At 33.5% G+C, this 17,337-nt stretch overlaps 1 protein-coding gene across 4 annotated transcripts in view; it reads left to right on the forward strand.

Moving 5' to 3' along the window:
* Window positions 1-17,337, forward strand: part of MTX2 (metaxin 2) — a 63,429-nt gene that overhangs the window by 8,782 nt on the left and 37,310 nt on the right. For all 4 annotated transcript variants that reach the window (XM_515932.7, XM_001153838.6, XM_016950085.4 and 1 more), the window contains 2 exons: window positions 13,467-13,514; window positions 14,461-14,507. In XM_515932.7, the coding sequence (XP_515932.2) occupies window positions 13,467-13,514; window positions 14,461-14,507 (95 nt within the window). The remainder of the gene's footprint in view (window positions 1-13,466; window positions 13,515-14,460; window positions 14,508-17,337) is intronic.

A 17,337-nucleotide genomic window follows, 5' to 3' on the forward strand; every position in this document is an offset into this window, starting at 1 on the left:
TCCCAAGTAGCTGGGATTATAGGTGCCCACCACCACACCTGGCTAGTTTTTGTATTTTCAGTAAAGACGGGGTTTTACCATGTTGGCCAGGCTGGTCTTGAACTGCTGACCTTATGTGATCTGCCCACCTCAGCCTCCCACAGTGCTGGGATTATAGGTGTGAGCCACTGCACCTGGCCAAAACTAAATTCTTAACAGCAATATTATGTAAATTTTTGAAAACTTTGATAATAAGATCCCTTCAGAGGCTTGTTTTCTGCTAATGAAATAGTTCATAGGCTGTAATATGAGTTTTAATTTACTTAATGTGGTTTATTAACATTTTATACTCTGAAATTACATGATTTTTAGTTTTTAACTTAAAAGATTTTGGTGATGGGTGCCCCATAAAATTTGTCAGTCTTATTTCTTTGAAGACTTTTGAGTTATTAACGTTAGCCCAGGCTTGCCATATTTTGGTGAAAATTGAAAGAAAACGCCACCAAACTTTTTAATATTTTTCAAACATTTTTGAAGTTTCTTGATAAGCGGTTATCAGATGGACTGAAGATATCAAATAGAGATGAGATATTGAAAATTCAGGCTTCTCATTTTTTTTTCAAAGACAGAAGTTATAATATTCAGAAAATCCAGCTATAGACATTCATATGTAGAAGTATTTGCCTTGCCAGTAAGAGGAATGCATGCTTTAATTTTTTATTGCTTTGTAAATGATCCTCTCCTCTATTCTTGAACACTTTTCTTATTTTTGTACACTCTATAAATGAATGATGGTTTTGAACTTTTTTACATCAGTAATAAAAATGAAATTTGATTGGTTAGTAATAAAGAAGGTTCTTTTCATAAAAGCAATCATTTTGTCATGACAATTCTCGTTAACTGTAACTGTGTTGGCAAAATAGAAACCATAAAATGCATTTCACTGTTTTTATACACTTAGCTATGTTTTTTTGCTGATCATAAATTTTATCTCTAAGAACTTGTATAAGCCAAAGAATTTCTTCATAACTTGATCTGTCTTTAGATGGAAAAAATAGGCTTTTGATGTGTATATTTATTCCAGTGGATACAGTATCTTTGAGTATTACAATGGTATTTACCCCCACGTCATATTTTATTACCTGGTCAATTTAGAGCACTAATCAGAACTTTATATGAATAAATTGTGTCATTTGTATAACATGAAGAGGCCATTATTATTCCAGTGTTTATTTCTGTAAAGTAATATTGGCAGCTGACTCTTCAATGAACTAGCCTTCTTTTGACCTCCATTTCTTTTGATTGTTAGTCCTTTTTTATGTTATAGAAAAATGTTTTGGCATTATGAATTATAAGTAATGTTTCTTTCTTATTCTATAAATTTAAAAAAAAATTATGTCTTTATGAGAAATACCATAAAAATAAAAGTTGCTATCTAGTTTTTTGTTAGATGCTATCATTGTTATTTTTACTATTACTGTTATTACTGTTCATCGATTTAAGATTCTAAGTTGGCTAGTCCAGGAGAACTAGTTACATAATGTTAACTATTTAAGTGATAATTGACATTTGTTCTTACATTGAGATTGTGAATTATTTTTGATGTATTTTCTCCCTAAACAGTTTTCTCCTTTTTGCCATCTACGTGCACTGATTTTCTCATACTAGCATTTGGTGGCTGTTTGGAGAATATAAAATAATTTTAATATTAAAATAAATATTTAGAAACGGTGCTAATGTGTGAGAAATTACAGAGTGCAGATTATAGACAAATATAAACTATGCTTTCATTATTTACTGTTTTAGCTTATCTTTGTATCATAGGTAAATGACTATTGGTTTGACTTTTATGAAAAGATATAGTTAGATTTGACTTTAGCTAGAGTTGTTTCTCTCTTGGATTCTCTTTTGTTTCCTCAATCTGTGAATAATGTAGCAACTGCCATTTAGGTCAGTTTTTAAAGATGGATGTAAGCCATTCTAGTCACTGGGTACCAAATCCTGGGGACTAGAGGCCAGGGAGTCAGGGTGATGTGGTCAGCAAATTGGAGATATAGTGAGATTTCAGGAAGGCAAAGATTCAAGATATTGGATTAATAAAGTGAAACTGATGGTAGGGAAAGTGCAAGTGTCAAAATCTATGTCTGAAGCAGTAAAGGGAATTTATAAACATAATATGGTCAGGAGTCAGCTTGGTAACCGATTTAGATAAACGGAATTCTGAGGCTTCAGATGAGTCAACATTTTGTGTGATTAATAGTAACTATCAAAAGTCTTAACTGTCAAGTTACTTTTGCAGTGTAACAAACCACCCTAAATTTAGAGGTGTAAAACAGCCACTTTCTTATGTTTATGAATCCTGTGGGTCAGTAATCCAGACAGGGCACATGTTGTGAGTGGCACAAGGTGAGATATAACCATATCCACACACATTTGTGTCTTTCCACAAGGTCAGACTTTTATTGGTGCTTATTCAGTCATAAAAGCAATAAGCAACATCGAGTTCCTTAAGGAGGCAATTCTCCTTAGTACTACCTGTTCACTCAGTAGTCAGAGCTGTGGCACATAGACTACTACCTTGACTGTTACCTCATTTCCTGTTTCCTTCTTCTTGGAGAATCTTGCAGTTTTGTCAGCATTTCAGGTGGTATAATAATAAGTCATTCTCTGTGGGGGATAATTTGTTCTATAACTAGCTGGGAGGAGTGAAGGAAGAGGAATAGAGTTTTTTGGTTAGCTAGCTTGATATGAGATAGCACAGTATAGGTACAGTACCTGGAACCATAATCACATAGTAGATACTTAAAAAAATAGGTGCTGTCATTACAGTGATTGTATTTGGTTTAGATGGGAAGAACTACTTAGTTTGAAGGATATTTGTTTTCTGTCTCTAGAGTTAGATTTAGAGAACCATTAAACTATTGCACTGTGAAGGTTAATGTTGTTGAGGTCTGACAGTTGTGTAGGGCTGTTTTTGTATCTGTTTTTTGGCCAGATGGATTAGACTTTTACTCTTAACCAGCTGTTTTTCTATAGTTCTGCTGTTGATCTCATATTCATTTTTAGTTCTGAGAAAAACTCATAGTATCAGTGCTTCTTTTTTTTTTAAATTTCAGATTACCATTTTGAAAATGAAAAAAGTTTGAGTAACAATTACAAGACTCTTCTGTTAATTTATCATTATCATATGTAGTTGGCCTGCTTTTTATTGGAAATTAATGAAAAATAATGGATTTTTTCCTTTTTTTTTCCTTTTCTTTTTGTGATGGGGTCTTATTATGTTGCCCAGGCGTGCCTCAAACTTCTGGGCTCAAGGGATCCTTCTGCTTCAGCCTCCCAAGTAGCTGGGACTACAGGTGCACACCACCATGTCCAGCTATGATGGATTATTTTTATAATGGATCAAAGTCTAAACATAACCATTTGAGAACATGACACATACATACTTATTAAGGAAGAATGGAAAGTTTTAAATTTGACTTATATTTATTTACTTTACCTGAGTTATTGGCTTGTTGGTGCTGTGAATTTGTTTCCTTGACCCTTGTTAACCTCTAGAAGTTTGTCAGGTTTACGAAATTGGTCCTTGAATACCATTTTGAAATTGATCTCTAGTCACAGATAGATATCACAACTGATATTCATAATTACTAACTTATTTTTACTTTCCTTATCGAATACTTCTAATGGAAAAACTATCATGTTACCACTTTGATTGCAAAATAAATGTGGCCTGAGTTCATTAATCTTAAGGGCTTATTCTTGAACATTATAAAATAGCAACATGTTACTAAGGCATGTTTTAAAACATGGCTTTAAGCCATAGCCACAATGCTTAAGGAGAAAAAGATGGTCAAAAATCTTCTTGAAAAAAATTAATCTACACACATCCTTACTACCATTTTCTCTGAGCTAAATGAATGAAAGAGATAAAAAGAACATAATCTTATCTCAAGTGCCATCTGTGTCTCTAGGATGGTCTTTGTTGTGGTGTTCACAGACCATCTGCATCACATTTACCAGGAGTGCTTGTTAAAGGTGCAGATTTTTGGTCCTCATCTCTACAGTATCAGAACTCCTGAGTTTAGGAAATACATAACTTTATCAAGTTCCTCAAGTGTACAGGAAGAGTTGAGAACTACTGTTGTAAGATAATTATAATTGCTTTAATTCTAATAATTATTTCCCAAGAATGTTTATTTGTGAGCTCTGCAGGAGGTTAGCTAATTTAGTTGTGTGTTCACTGACTGTAGAGCAACACTACTTGGGTTCAAATCCTGGCTGCTGTCACTTACTAGCATTGTGACTTTGGACAAATTACTTAGCTTGTGCCTCAGTTTTCTTATTGTAAAATTGGGAAAATAGTAATAATAGTGTCTACCTCATAAAGTTGTGGGATGTTTAATATATGTCAAGCACTTACATGTACAGTAAGTACAATAAGTCTTTTAAGATTTTCTGTTCAGCTTTCTTGAGATATAATTTACATACCCTTTTAGATTTATAATTCAATGATTTTTAGTATATTTACATAATTGTGTGACTATTGCCACAATCTATTTTTTTTTTTTTTTTTTTTTTTTTTTTTTTAGTTTTCCACTCATCTCTGCAGTTACCACAGTCTAACAGTAGGTTTCCATCACCTCCAAAAGAAACTCCTTGCCCATTTACAGCCACTCCTCATTCCCACCACCAGCCTGAGTCAACCACTGGTCTACTCTGTTTCTGTAGATTTGCCTCATCTGGACATGTCATATAAATGGAATCATATGTTTTCTTTTGTGTCTGGCTTTTTTTTTATTGGGCATAATGCTTTTTGAGGGTCATCCATGTATTTATGTTGTAGCATGTATCAGTACTTAACTTGGTTCTTTCTTACTGCCAAATAGTATTCCATCGTATGGATATGCTGCGTTTTGTCTGTCCATTCACCAGTTAATGAACATCTGGGTTGCTTTCCTTTTTGACTATTGTGAATAATGCTGCTATGAACATGTGTATGTAAGTCTTTATTTGGATATTTATTTTTATTTCCCCTGGGTGAATACATAGGAGTGTAATTGATGGGTCATATGGTAAAATTCTGTGTTTAACATTTTGAGAAATTGCCAAACATTTCATGGTCCCATCAGCAACGTGTGAGAATTTTTGATTTCTCCACATTTGCTAAACATTTGTTATTGTCTGTCTTGTTGATTATGACCTTCTTATTGGGTGTGAAGTGGCATCTCATGGTGGTTTTGATTTGCATTTCCCTAATGACTAATGATGCTGAGTATCTTTTCATGTGCTTTTTGGCCATTTGTATATCTCCTTTGGAAAAATGGCTATTCACATTCCTTGCTCAATTTTAAAAATTGGGTTATGTTGTCTTTTTATTATAGGGTTGTAAGAGTTTCTTAGATATTTTGGATATATGCTGTATGAGTTTTGCGGAATCTTAATTGCTGTCGTTATTGTAATCATCATCTGCCTAAATAGAAGTCTAGTTTGTATTTGACCAGGAGATAGATTCTAGTTACTCTCTAGTTTTATTTGGGCTCCAACTTTGGTTGTGAGAGGGAAGTTCTGCCTTCCTTTTTCTGTGTTTTCAATCTTTGTTGCTTTCCATCTTGTGCTTCTAGAATGGCAGGGTATTAAGACCCATCTGCCTTGGGTATTCTACTGTCCTCATTCATTCATTATTACTCACTCTGAGTCTTTTTTTTTTTTTTTCTGAGATGGAGTTTCGCTCTGGTTGCCCAGGCTGGAGTGCAGTGGCATGATCTCAGCTCACTGCAACCTCCGTCTCCCAGGTTCAAGCGATTCTCCTGCCTCAGCCTCCCAAGTAGCTGGGATTACAGGTGTGCACCACCATGCCCGGCTAATTTTGTATTTTTAGTAGAGATGAGGTTTCACCGTGTTGGCCAGGCTGGTCTCGAACTCCTGACCTCAGGTGATCCACCCACCTCAGCCTCCCAAAGTGCTGGGATTACAGGCGTGAGCCACCATGCCCGACCCACTCTGGGTCATTTTAATCTTTTGCTTACTACCTTGTTCCAAATGAATGGGTTGCTGGAGATAGTTATTTGTGGAATATTATTTGAGTTATTTGCCGTAGTTCAGTAAATTGGACTGAAAATCTCTAAATTCAGTAGTTCAGTAAATCTCTAAATTGGTGTTTTAGAGATTATACACTGTCGTGTATGTTTTTTTTCTTTTTTGTGTGTGTAATGTGTATCCCAAACAGAATTAAGCCTTGTTATATGTATACCAGATAATATTGTCATAATGAGGTAGACTTCAGTGTTTTTAACTTCAGACATTGTAAAGGTACACATAAGGAGATAGGCCACATGATACCTGTAAAATAGAAGTGCCTTATGGGCAGTTACTTGGTTTTCTTTATAGTTGTGCCTTTAGCTCTTAGAATGGTGCCTGACATTTTATATGCATTCAATGTATTTATTGAATGAACGATAAAACTGATTTGTAGCTGTGGCTAAATTTACTTTCTGAAATAAGATGTATGTATAATTTACTATACATATTTATATACACTGAGTATCCCCAATTTGAAAGTCCAAAATCTGAAAATGCTCCAAAATCCAAAACTTTTTGAGTGCCAACATGATGCTCAAAGGAAATGCTCACTGAAGTGTTTTGGATGTTTGATTTTTGGGTTAGGGTTGCTTAACTGGTAAGTATATAATGCACATATTCCAGACTATGAGAAAAATCCAAAATTGAAACACTTCTCGTGTCAGGAATTTTGGATAAGGGATACTCAACCTGTATGTAACAAGCAATAATGGATATACAATAGACTCTTATGTCAGTCAACAAGTTTCTTTTTCCTAAAAGCTTATGATGATGTGTAGCCAAAGGAATAGTTCTAGTCTGAATCTTCTTCTAGAAGAATCTTCTAGAATCTAGGACTTCTTTTGTATTTGTGTCTAATACTTCTCTATTTTGTCCTATAATGTTTGCTTTCTGCTTCAGGATTTCTATTTTAATTGAAGGTAGTCTGTATCTTTGTATCTACACCTGCTTGCAAATGTGTTTTTTAAGTAGCCTTACCACTGTGCTACACAATACTGACTGCTTTTTTTTTTTTTTTAACGTTTATGGAAATGACAATATGACGCTGCACTTCCCTGTTCTCCAACACAAGCCATTTTCTTACATAAACACTGATCTCTGACTGTTAAGGTAATGGGAAAATGGTTTTAAACACCTTTTGTGGGAAGAGTCACTTCTGCCTACACATCCCGTATCCTATCATTAAACATTCCCTATGAAACACTAGCTAAGGGGCATTACTATTTAATAATTTCATGACCATCATTATATAGTTATTTTTGACTTGCACTATAGTTTGCAGGTTGAATTGCTTTTGAATTTAATATATAGCCCTTAAAATTTCAGTTTTGATAAAGTCCCATGTCATCATATTTTAAGTCTAAACATCTTAAAAATCTATTTTAAATGAAACCTTCATATATTGCCTAAAACTTGATGGGTTTTGAGCATGGTGTCTATGTTATCACTGATATCATTAGTATAATATTTATGTCAAATTAACAAATTTCCTTCCTTTCTTTGTGTGTCTTGCAGTAACTTGTCCATGTTTAAGAGCTGCCGAATGCTCTTTGAACATTTTGTTATAATAGCAGTATTTGCATTTACAACTTTGGCAGGAAGCCATCCAAATTTGGAGATAGGCTACCCATGTTTCTTGCTCCTTTTATATAACACTGTCTAAATAGTCTTGCTGTGCTGAAGAGATGACATCTATGAGCTTTTGGAATCTAGTTGCCTAAGGATAAACTGAGTTTGACTTCATTAGTGCACAAATGATAGGTTTGTGTAGAGTTATTATAGCATTAATCAATTTGATGGATTGGAAATATGACAGAACTGAAGCAGCATGTAATATTAGTGCCTATTATTCTGGAAATTATGTCTTCACCTACATTCATGTGGCAGAGGAGTCATGTACATCAAGAAGGCAGAACTTAAAGAAACAAACAGGGCATCTCTTTTCATGGCCCTTCTCTTAATCCTCTTATATTAGATCATCAAGAGATGGACCTCAGAATTAGACTAATTTTTTTTAGGTCATAGCACTTTCATATTTTGAAATACGTTGATTTGAATGGAATAAATAGATACATAATCCTAACCTAATATTTAAGAGAATACTACAAGTAATATATAAAGTCTTTAAGAGACTTACGGGTATACATATGTGAATTTATTGGTTAGCAGTCATTTCGTTAAAAATGATAATGGATTAATAGTAAAGAATATTTTTTTTTGTATTGGTTGATAAAGCTTAAAAATAGGTAACTTAAAGATAATTAAAATGAATGAGAAGCAAATACTTATTTTTTTGGGTCATGGGTGTTGCTTTATCATGTGTGCATTTCTAACATTTATGCGTTATTTATTTTATGGCTTTCAAAAGTTCAAGAATATGTGTCACTTCTTTTTGATTTTACTTTGTTCTCCAATATAAATACTTATGAGTTTCTTTAAGAAATATTCATTTGCATAAAAAAACTCTCCCACTAAAGCCTGAAACCTTAAGCAGCATCTCTTTTGCTCCTGGTAAAGAAGACACTAAATATAGACTAATCAGGGCCTGGGCAAAATTGGGAAGTAGGTAAAGAACTAACTGGACTTTTAGTAACTAATTGGATATGCACTTAGTTATGAGGTGCTCTGATATTTGCTTTATTTCTAGGTATTCTTTTTATCTGCAATATAGGGATATATTTCTTCTTTATAAAAATGATAAAAATTTAATGCATCTTTTGTTAGAGAATACTATTAGAATAGTAATTCTAATTTTAAAGAGTGAATTAATGTAGGTCACTAGGAGTACCTTAGAGTAAGTTATTGCTTTGGTATGAAAGTGGTACAGGAATTTCTTTATCATGAAATAATTAATTTCTAAAAGGTGGGTAGTTTAATTTAGAACTCTTATAATGAAGATATTAGCTTAAATGATGCCTATATAAAATTTAATCTTGGTTAATTTAAATTTCATATTTTGGCATGTATTATTGTAGATGTCATCTTCAGTTTGGAGTAATTGAGAAGCCACGTTTTTAATAACCTTGGGACCACAGGGAATTTTTCACATTCTAGGAATTTACCTACTAGAAAGAGAAATAAGTATTGACATAACAATATGATAGAGTAGAAAATGATATATAAGAAAAATGCAGACTGCTATGGACAGTATAGATAAAGGAGAAATTAGATTTGCTTAGTCCTAAAAGCCTTTTTGATGGATGTGGCATTTAAACTTGGTTGAGAAAGGTATAGGATTTGGGTATATGGCAGTGAAGGAGTATTCTGAACTTAAGGGGAACAATTTGAGCAAAGTCACAAAGATGAGAAAGTATGAAGTTTGTGGGGGAAATTTGAAGTACTCTGGTTGATACAAGGGTCATGTTAGGGAGGTAGTAGGCAGGGATCCCCATTCTCCTCACTAATTCATGTGTGTTCCCCCCGCAAGCTTTCTCCTTGGTCAAAAAGGATGATTTTATCAGAAGAGAGCAAGACTCTTCCTTGCTCTAGAGTACATGAATGACTGGGTTTCCTGCAAAAACTTCAAATAAGTAGTTATTTAATTAGAACGGCATTCTCCAATGTGGGATGAGATGTATGTAGGAGCAAGGGATGATTACTGACTTTGTCTGACCTTGGGAAAGAGAAGAGTAGAGAAGAAGTTGTCCTTTTGGATTTTGTCTTTTCCCAAACCAAGAGATCAGCTTTTTATAAGGTGTGGATAATAATTTTCATGATTCATAGATTTATATATGAAGACAGTTATAGAGCTCATTTCCTAGAATGATACCTACATGGTTGATTTGTAGATTCATTGCCCAGTTTAGGATTTCAACTTTGGGCACTCCTAGGGAATAACTAGTTTTTTCCTTTTTCCTCTCATGTCATGCTTTACATGTAATATGTGTGCAAGACAACCCTTTGAGATACAGGAAGAAAAACATATAAATTAACTATATATTTCTTACCTTTGCACTAACACTGAAACTGGAAATCTCTTTCTATACAATGTTTTATATTAAATATATAGTTTACATCAGATGTTACTGCTGTATCACTCCTCAGTTCAGCTTATCTGACAGTCTCACTTTTCCCCTTTCCATTTCCTATGACTCTAACCCAAGAATCACCATTTATGAAAATCTCATGTCCTTATCAATAAAAATTTGAGCATGCAGGCCTGAATTTAGAAATCATAAAGTTTTTAATTGCTGAGCCGATATATCATGCACATTATAAAACATACACTAAAAAAGAAAGTAGAGTTAAAAAAGATAAAATTCAAATTCCAGGAATTTTAGGCAGCTATTTAGTATTTTTTTGAGTTGTGTTGTTGGTTATAGTGTTGAAGTTGTTTGAGTAAAGTTTATTTTATTTTTTTATGTTTTGCCATGAATTTTTCTTATCTTCCCTGCTACATTCTTAGCCTGAATAGTACAGAGTAATAACAACAATGATGATAGTGCTAATAATGAAAACAAATGTTTATTCAGCAACATTTACTGATTACCTGCTATGTGCTAGGTTCTAGGGATGAAATGGTAAGCAAAAATCAGACGTGAATGCTGGATTGATGGTGCGTATTTTCTCATGGAGAAGATAAACAATCAAATACTTAAATGTAAAAATACAGACGGGGAGTGCATGCTGTAAGAGCTTCTAAAAGGAGTGTTTGAACTATTCAAGGAGGTCAGCGAAAACTTCCCTGAGGATAGAACTGGCTACATAATTTTTAAGGCCCAGTGCAACATGAAAGTGTTCAAATATTATCCACTTTCAAGACTGAGACAGCAGAACATTAAACCAAGCGGGGGGCCCTTCCAAGTGCAGACCTTATGCAACTGCACAGGTTACACGCTCATGAACCTGGCTGTACCTGAGGAAGTGATTTTTGAGCTGAGATGTGACAATACCATAGGAGGATAAAATTGTTCCAGGCAGAAGAAACTGCAGTGGGGAGAGTGGTGCATTCAGAAACTGGATGAAGGCCAGTGGGGCTGGAGTGCAGAGAGTCAAGGTTGGGGATGTGTGTGTGATGAGGTAGGCTGATAGAGAGGGTAACTTGAAAGGCTAAGTAGAGCCCTGTAGGCCATGTTGAGGATTTTGTTCTTTATTCCAAGAACCACACATAACTATTGATGTGTCTTAAGCATAAAATTTACTTTTGATGTGGTGAGAATACCAGTAACTTGCACTTTGACAGCATTGGACAACTTTCTTCCTCAGCCTCCATTTCTTACCAACCCCTTTTTTAGAAACTTTCAGTCTCACCTTCTGTGTTTCTTCTAAGGCTGTCCCTTCCTTTAGGTGTGTTTAAAATGGCACTTCACACCAGGGTGATAGAAACTGAAAATAGGTAGAGTAGGTGAGTCATGACATTTTATTTACTATTGAAGTAGTTTGTGGTCTAAAACATTTCAGGTCAACTGAAGAAAAACTAGTAAAATATAAAAATGTTTTATTGTTGTTTTAAAATGACTTTCCTTTTAAAATGCCACAGATTTTTAAAATGTATATTGTCAGCATCATGATTTTAAATCCTTAATCTCCTCTTTTACACATGCTCAGGAGCAAGGGGTGATTACTGACTTTGACCTTGGGAAAGAGAAGTGTAGGGAAGAAGTTGTCTTTTTTTGTCTTTTACATAATAGGTATTCCCAAACCAACAAATAAGCTTTCTTTCTGTTAGGTGTGGATAATAATTTTCATGATTCATAGATTTACATATGAAGACCGTTATAGAGCTCATTTCCTAGAATGATACCTGCGTGATTGATTTGTAGATCCATTGCCCAGTTTAGGATTTTCACTTTTGGCATTCCTAGGGAATAACAAACTAGAGATTTTTTTTCTTTCATGTCATGGTTTACATGTAATTTACATACAATTTATCCTGAAAGGTTATTTTTTCAGTAATTTGCTGATGTCAGCTTGTTTTTGTTTCCTTTTATTTAAAAAACTGTTATACAAGTTAATTGGGTTCTTATTGAAATTTTACTTTGTTAAAAGTTGACAGCAAAATAAATTTTGTTTCATTGCTGTGTTGGTATGTGTGTTGAAATTCAGTAGCCCTTACGTATATGTGTAATATTGTGTGTAACAGCATACAAAACTATGTGTAGTTCATTATTTACTTGATGTTTTCATGGCATTATCTCTAAATACGAGTTTAATTTTGTGTAGCCCAAACCAAAATAAACCTAAAAGTCACATTTGTTATTTATTGTAATAATACTGTTTTTCTTTTTATTCTAAAGCATAAGTATTCTAAAGCATAAGTAAAAGCAAATTAAGGAGTTCTTTTTCCCACTCCAGGGATTGCTTTAGAACATTTTAAATGATCAGTCTTAAGAAAAAAATGCTTCACATGTATAAATTTCTTTTAAAAAATCAGCCAGAATTATATATTAAAGTTATTTGTTGCTATGTCACAGAGACTAAAGTAGTATAAACACAATTAGAAATATATCAATTATTATCAAATCTCATATATTTAGTTGCTGAGATCAAATGTAGTTACGTTATTAAAATGGGTGATTCTGATGTTTTATGGCTTTTACAAAGAAGAATCCAGCAAGTGATATCCTGATATCCTATATATTCTGTCAGTGGAGCCATTGCTTCTTAAGTGCAGTTGATTAGACAAAATTCAAATCTAGTACTTTTCCCAAACACTGGGAAGTTGGTAATATTCTCTTTGTAGCTGCAGTCTTCTCTGGATGAGAGATTAAGGGTCAAGTCAAGTTTCATTTCAGGCCTAAAATTGTCTTTACTGGCATTATTTCACGTTGTAGGTATGTAATGCTTCATCATGCAACTTTGCTCTAATTGTGTTTGTGGGGTGGTGTTGGTAGGGTCAAGGCAATGAAATCTTCTGGAATACAACAGGATTCCTCTGTATTTTTAGATACTGCCAGATTGTGGGGAAAGATGGACAGCTTGATACAGATATATTTGATTCTTTCTTACAATGTCTGCTTGAAATTTTACTTTGTTAAAAGTTTGCCGTAAAATATTAAAAATATTATTTCACTACATTTTTTGTAGTGAACTAAACATCAGTATCTTTTTATACATATGAGTAATATTTAGGATATGTCTGTGTTTGAAAGAAGCTAAAGGAATTGTAGCATATGAGCTATTTTGTTTTTTTAATTCTCATTTTGGATTGGGCAAGGTATCTTCCCCTCTTCCCCATTAAAAAACAATCACCAAACAATAAACCAAACATGCTTTTAAAACAAGTTATCTAACCTACTTATACAGGTTACCATAGAATCTAAGATAGTGTGATTAGTTGCCATGTATAAGTCAACCTTAGCAAATGACTTTAAATGCTGTAGGCAAATGTACATGCTTATTAATTTGGTTTGTTACTGATATGTTTTTGCTTTATGTGCCTAATTATCACTGCCTTGTTTCCATAGCTGCAGAACCTTGGCCTGAAAATGCTACATTATATCAGCAATTGAAAGGTAAGTCTTGTTCACAATTAAAAATGGCTTTGTATCAAACTATATTTATTACAGAAAAATCCTCAGTAATACAATTTACTGCAAAGAGAATATAAAATGTAAAGAAGGGATTCCCTTGTATAATTTGTCTAGGAGGTTTTACCTGAACTTGTATCTGCCAGTGTAAACCAACTATTCATGGCCTATAAGGTCCTTAGTTTATTATTGACTCATTATATTGGCTGCTGTAGGCGGTGTAAAATGATGTGGTTGCAGGAGCGGTTGGCAGATTTACTGCACCAATAGCTGAGACAGCAGATTTTTGAAGTCCTGTGGTAAAGTGGGCTCTCAGTAAAAAGGAACTGTTAAAATGTATAGGCTAGGATGGTTCAGGCTCCCTTTAGCAGCTCTTCATATATCATCAGATCACATTATGGACCCCATTTGGGGCTTAGCAGCCTGCTACAGTTGTCAGAAGACTGCAAAGTAATGAAGACTAATAGGCAGCAGCCCTAGTCTTCTAAGCATGGAATTTTTATTGCTGCGAACTTGTCATCTTTCTTTTGTGTGACAGACCTAGACACACTGTGCAATATTAACTGCAAGCTGGTTTTATATTATTGTGAATGCTTTTACTTTTAACTAGAAAGGTTTCAGCAGATTTTACTTAATTTTAATGAAGAGGAACATTTCTTGAAAACTTGAAAAATGAATTGGATTTTAAGTAAACAATTTTAATTACATTGCTGATAAAATGAGATAAGTGATCAAATAGTTTTAGAGGAAACTGTCCTAGTTTATCATTATTTGTGATAATTTAACCAAAATTATAATTATATATTAACATTGATATAAAACTTTAGAATTTAGTGGTAGGCGATACCTTTGAAAAAATAGAAATACTTTTTAAAAATAAAAATACTATATTCTACTTGGTTAACAGTTATGCTTCATTGTATTTCCACAGGGGAGCAAATTTTACTTTCTGACAATGCAGCTTCTCTTGCAGTGCAGGTAAATATGTAAATAATGTAATATCTTTTTCACCCCCTAGGTGATTTGCATCATTTTGACTTGCAGTTATATTTTTCCCCTTCCAAAATGTCTGATACTATATGTTTAGATTTTTTTCTGTGTGATTTACCATTATCTATATAACATTGCTTCTTTGTGATGAATAATTTTATTATGTAATATTATTCAGTTAATTGTCAGTATATAAAATAAACATAAAAATTTTTTTTTTTAGAAATCACTTTTGTGTGCTAGGCACATTCTGTGTCTTAGCAGTTGTTTTGCTTTTGGCTGGATATGATGGTGTTGATTATTTGGGGTGATATGTTCATTTGTGGACTCACAATTATTTTCTAATTTGTTAAGATTTATTTATCACATATTTTTAAGCATTGTTTTGCTCATTGCACTCATTGGCCTCTAGCTTTTAATCTGTTTGGTAATCTTGTAGCAGTGTTCTGGTTCTCTAGCCACTCCTCATATATTTTGATTACATGAGTGTTTATTATCCCCTAAACCATTTATGAAATGTAACAGCTCTTCAAGTTGTATATAACATTTGTATAATCCAAAAAAAATTAGTGCCCCTGTAAACTTTAAGCTGCATTATAGGAAGAATAGGATACTTGGGGATGGTTTGCTTAAAAAACAATGTTTATGATGTAGGTTATGGAATTATAGTTATCCAAACATTTTGCTAAATATTTAGCTGCTATTTACTTAGCTTGTGTAGTTTAACATAGGACTGAGCATGTAGACTGTATCCACTAAATGTCTGTTGTATGAATGGTTTATAAGTGTGGTGAAAGTAATCATGCCTTGATAACCAATGTAAAAGTAAATGATTTGCTGTGTATAAAATAATATTTTCAATCTTTATATCTTTGGAAAGACAGTTTGAAGGCACTGTGAATATTTTAGTTGAAGCACTGATTCTTAACCCTTTTAAAATTGCTGTTTTGGGGATAACCCTTTCAGGATCTGGCAAAAGCTATAGAACATTTTAACAGAAAATATAGCCAGGCTATTCTGCATGTGGTTTCAGTAGGTTTACTGATTTCCCTGCTGAAGCTATCTGGATCCCCTAGGAAGAGCCCCTAAAACTACATAATACTAGTTTAGGAAGTGCTGAAGTAACTTTCATCAAATAGAAAGGTATTTTGGGTAGGAATAGACAGTGGTTTCCAACTGGGCAGCTCTTTAGTACTCTCCCTACCACCACCCTGTGACATTTGACAATATTTAAGTGTTTTTGCTCGTCACAACGGTTGAAGTGCTATTCTCATCCATTGGGTAGATGCCAGAGATGCTGCTAAAAATCCTAAAACATACAGAGTGGTCCCTGCACAACAAAGAATTATCCAGCCCCAAATGTAAATAGATTTGTCAAGGTTGACAAACCCTGGAATAGATGAGTTAGCCAGTTTTCAGTACAAACCAAAATACCAGTATATTACCATTTAAAAAAACTAACGTTTTAAATAACCCGGAGAAGGGAGGAAAAAATAAATCTTACTGTGTATTTTATTTGTTAATTCTATTTTTATGATTTCTATTAATTTGCTTTCTCAAATCATAGTTGCAATTAAAAATAAAACCAGAAAAAAGGACCTTTTACAATGTAGAATTTTCCTTAACCATTTCAATGTTTTTATCCTACATATGTCACTTCGATGATAAATTAAGCAGCATATATTAAAATTTCTTGGTTTTCTTCAATATTCTTTGGCTTGACAGCTGATAGTAGCCATGACTATAAATGTGACTTTTCCAGTTATCTGATATAAACTTTATGGAGTAATTTTCTTCTATATAGTGGGCCAGCATTTGTTTAGAAGAATCAGTTAAAGGCCTACATTTGATGTATAAAATTGATCAAAACAATGTGACAGGTATCCACAAACTGGATTATTTTCTAGAAGATACCAGATATCAAACATCAGATATTTTAATAGTCTGCCAGTTAGGCCATTAGGAAATTTAAATTTTACTTAACACATACACTTGGTGTTTATGATACCCCCGAAACTAAGTGATTGGGTCTTTTTGAACTCTGAGAACTTTTATGATTTCAGTTTAAAAATAATTTTTTTTTTCCTGTAGCTATTTCCCCTTAGATTTGCTTTCCTTCACTCTTGTATGTTGAGTATAGTGAAGTATTAGTATAGCATGTTTCTCTGGTCCCTTGAGCCGAATGTGTATATATGCAGTGTTATACACACATGCACACACTAGAGAGACAGAGAGAGAGAGAGAGAGATATCTTCCATTCTGTACTTGTGCTTTGAGGGACTTAAGCTTATGCTGACCGGAAAAAGTAACTTTGATAATAATTCTCTGTTACTATTCTCTGTTACCCCCAAATCCAAACCAGCCATCTAATAAATACACAATGTTGGCCACATTTGTGATTTGAAATTTTCTAGAAGCCTCATTTAAAAAAAGTAAAAAGAAATTGGCAAAATTTATTTTAATAATATGCATTATTTTACCCAGTATATCCAAATATTATTTTAATATGTAACCAATACATAATTTATTAATGGGACTTTTTATATTAAGTTCAAAATCTGATGTGTATTTTACACTTACAGTACCTCTCAATTTATGCTAGCCAGATTTCAAATGCCCACTAGTCTCACGTAGCTAGTGGCTTTTGTGTTAGACACTGCAGGTTTAGAATACAATATGAGCAAATACATATATGCTCTCAAAGGTTTTGGCCAAATTGTTTTATTTAAGAAGTTTATGTCTATTGATTGAGTATATGCTGTCTTTTATAGAAGATTCCAATTGGTATCTGTTTCAAAAAACAGCAAACCCTAAATAG

The sequence above is a fragment of the Pan troglodytes genome, chromosome 13, assembly GCF_028858775.2.
Source record: "Pan troglodytes isolate AG18354 chromosome 13, NHGRI_mPanTro3-v2.0_pri, whole genome shotgun sequence".
In the NCBI taxonomy this organism is placed as follows: Eukaryota; Metazoa; Chordata; class Mammalia; order Primates; family Hominidae; genus Pan; species Pan troglodytes.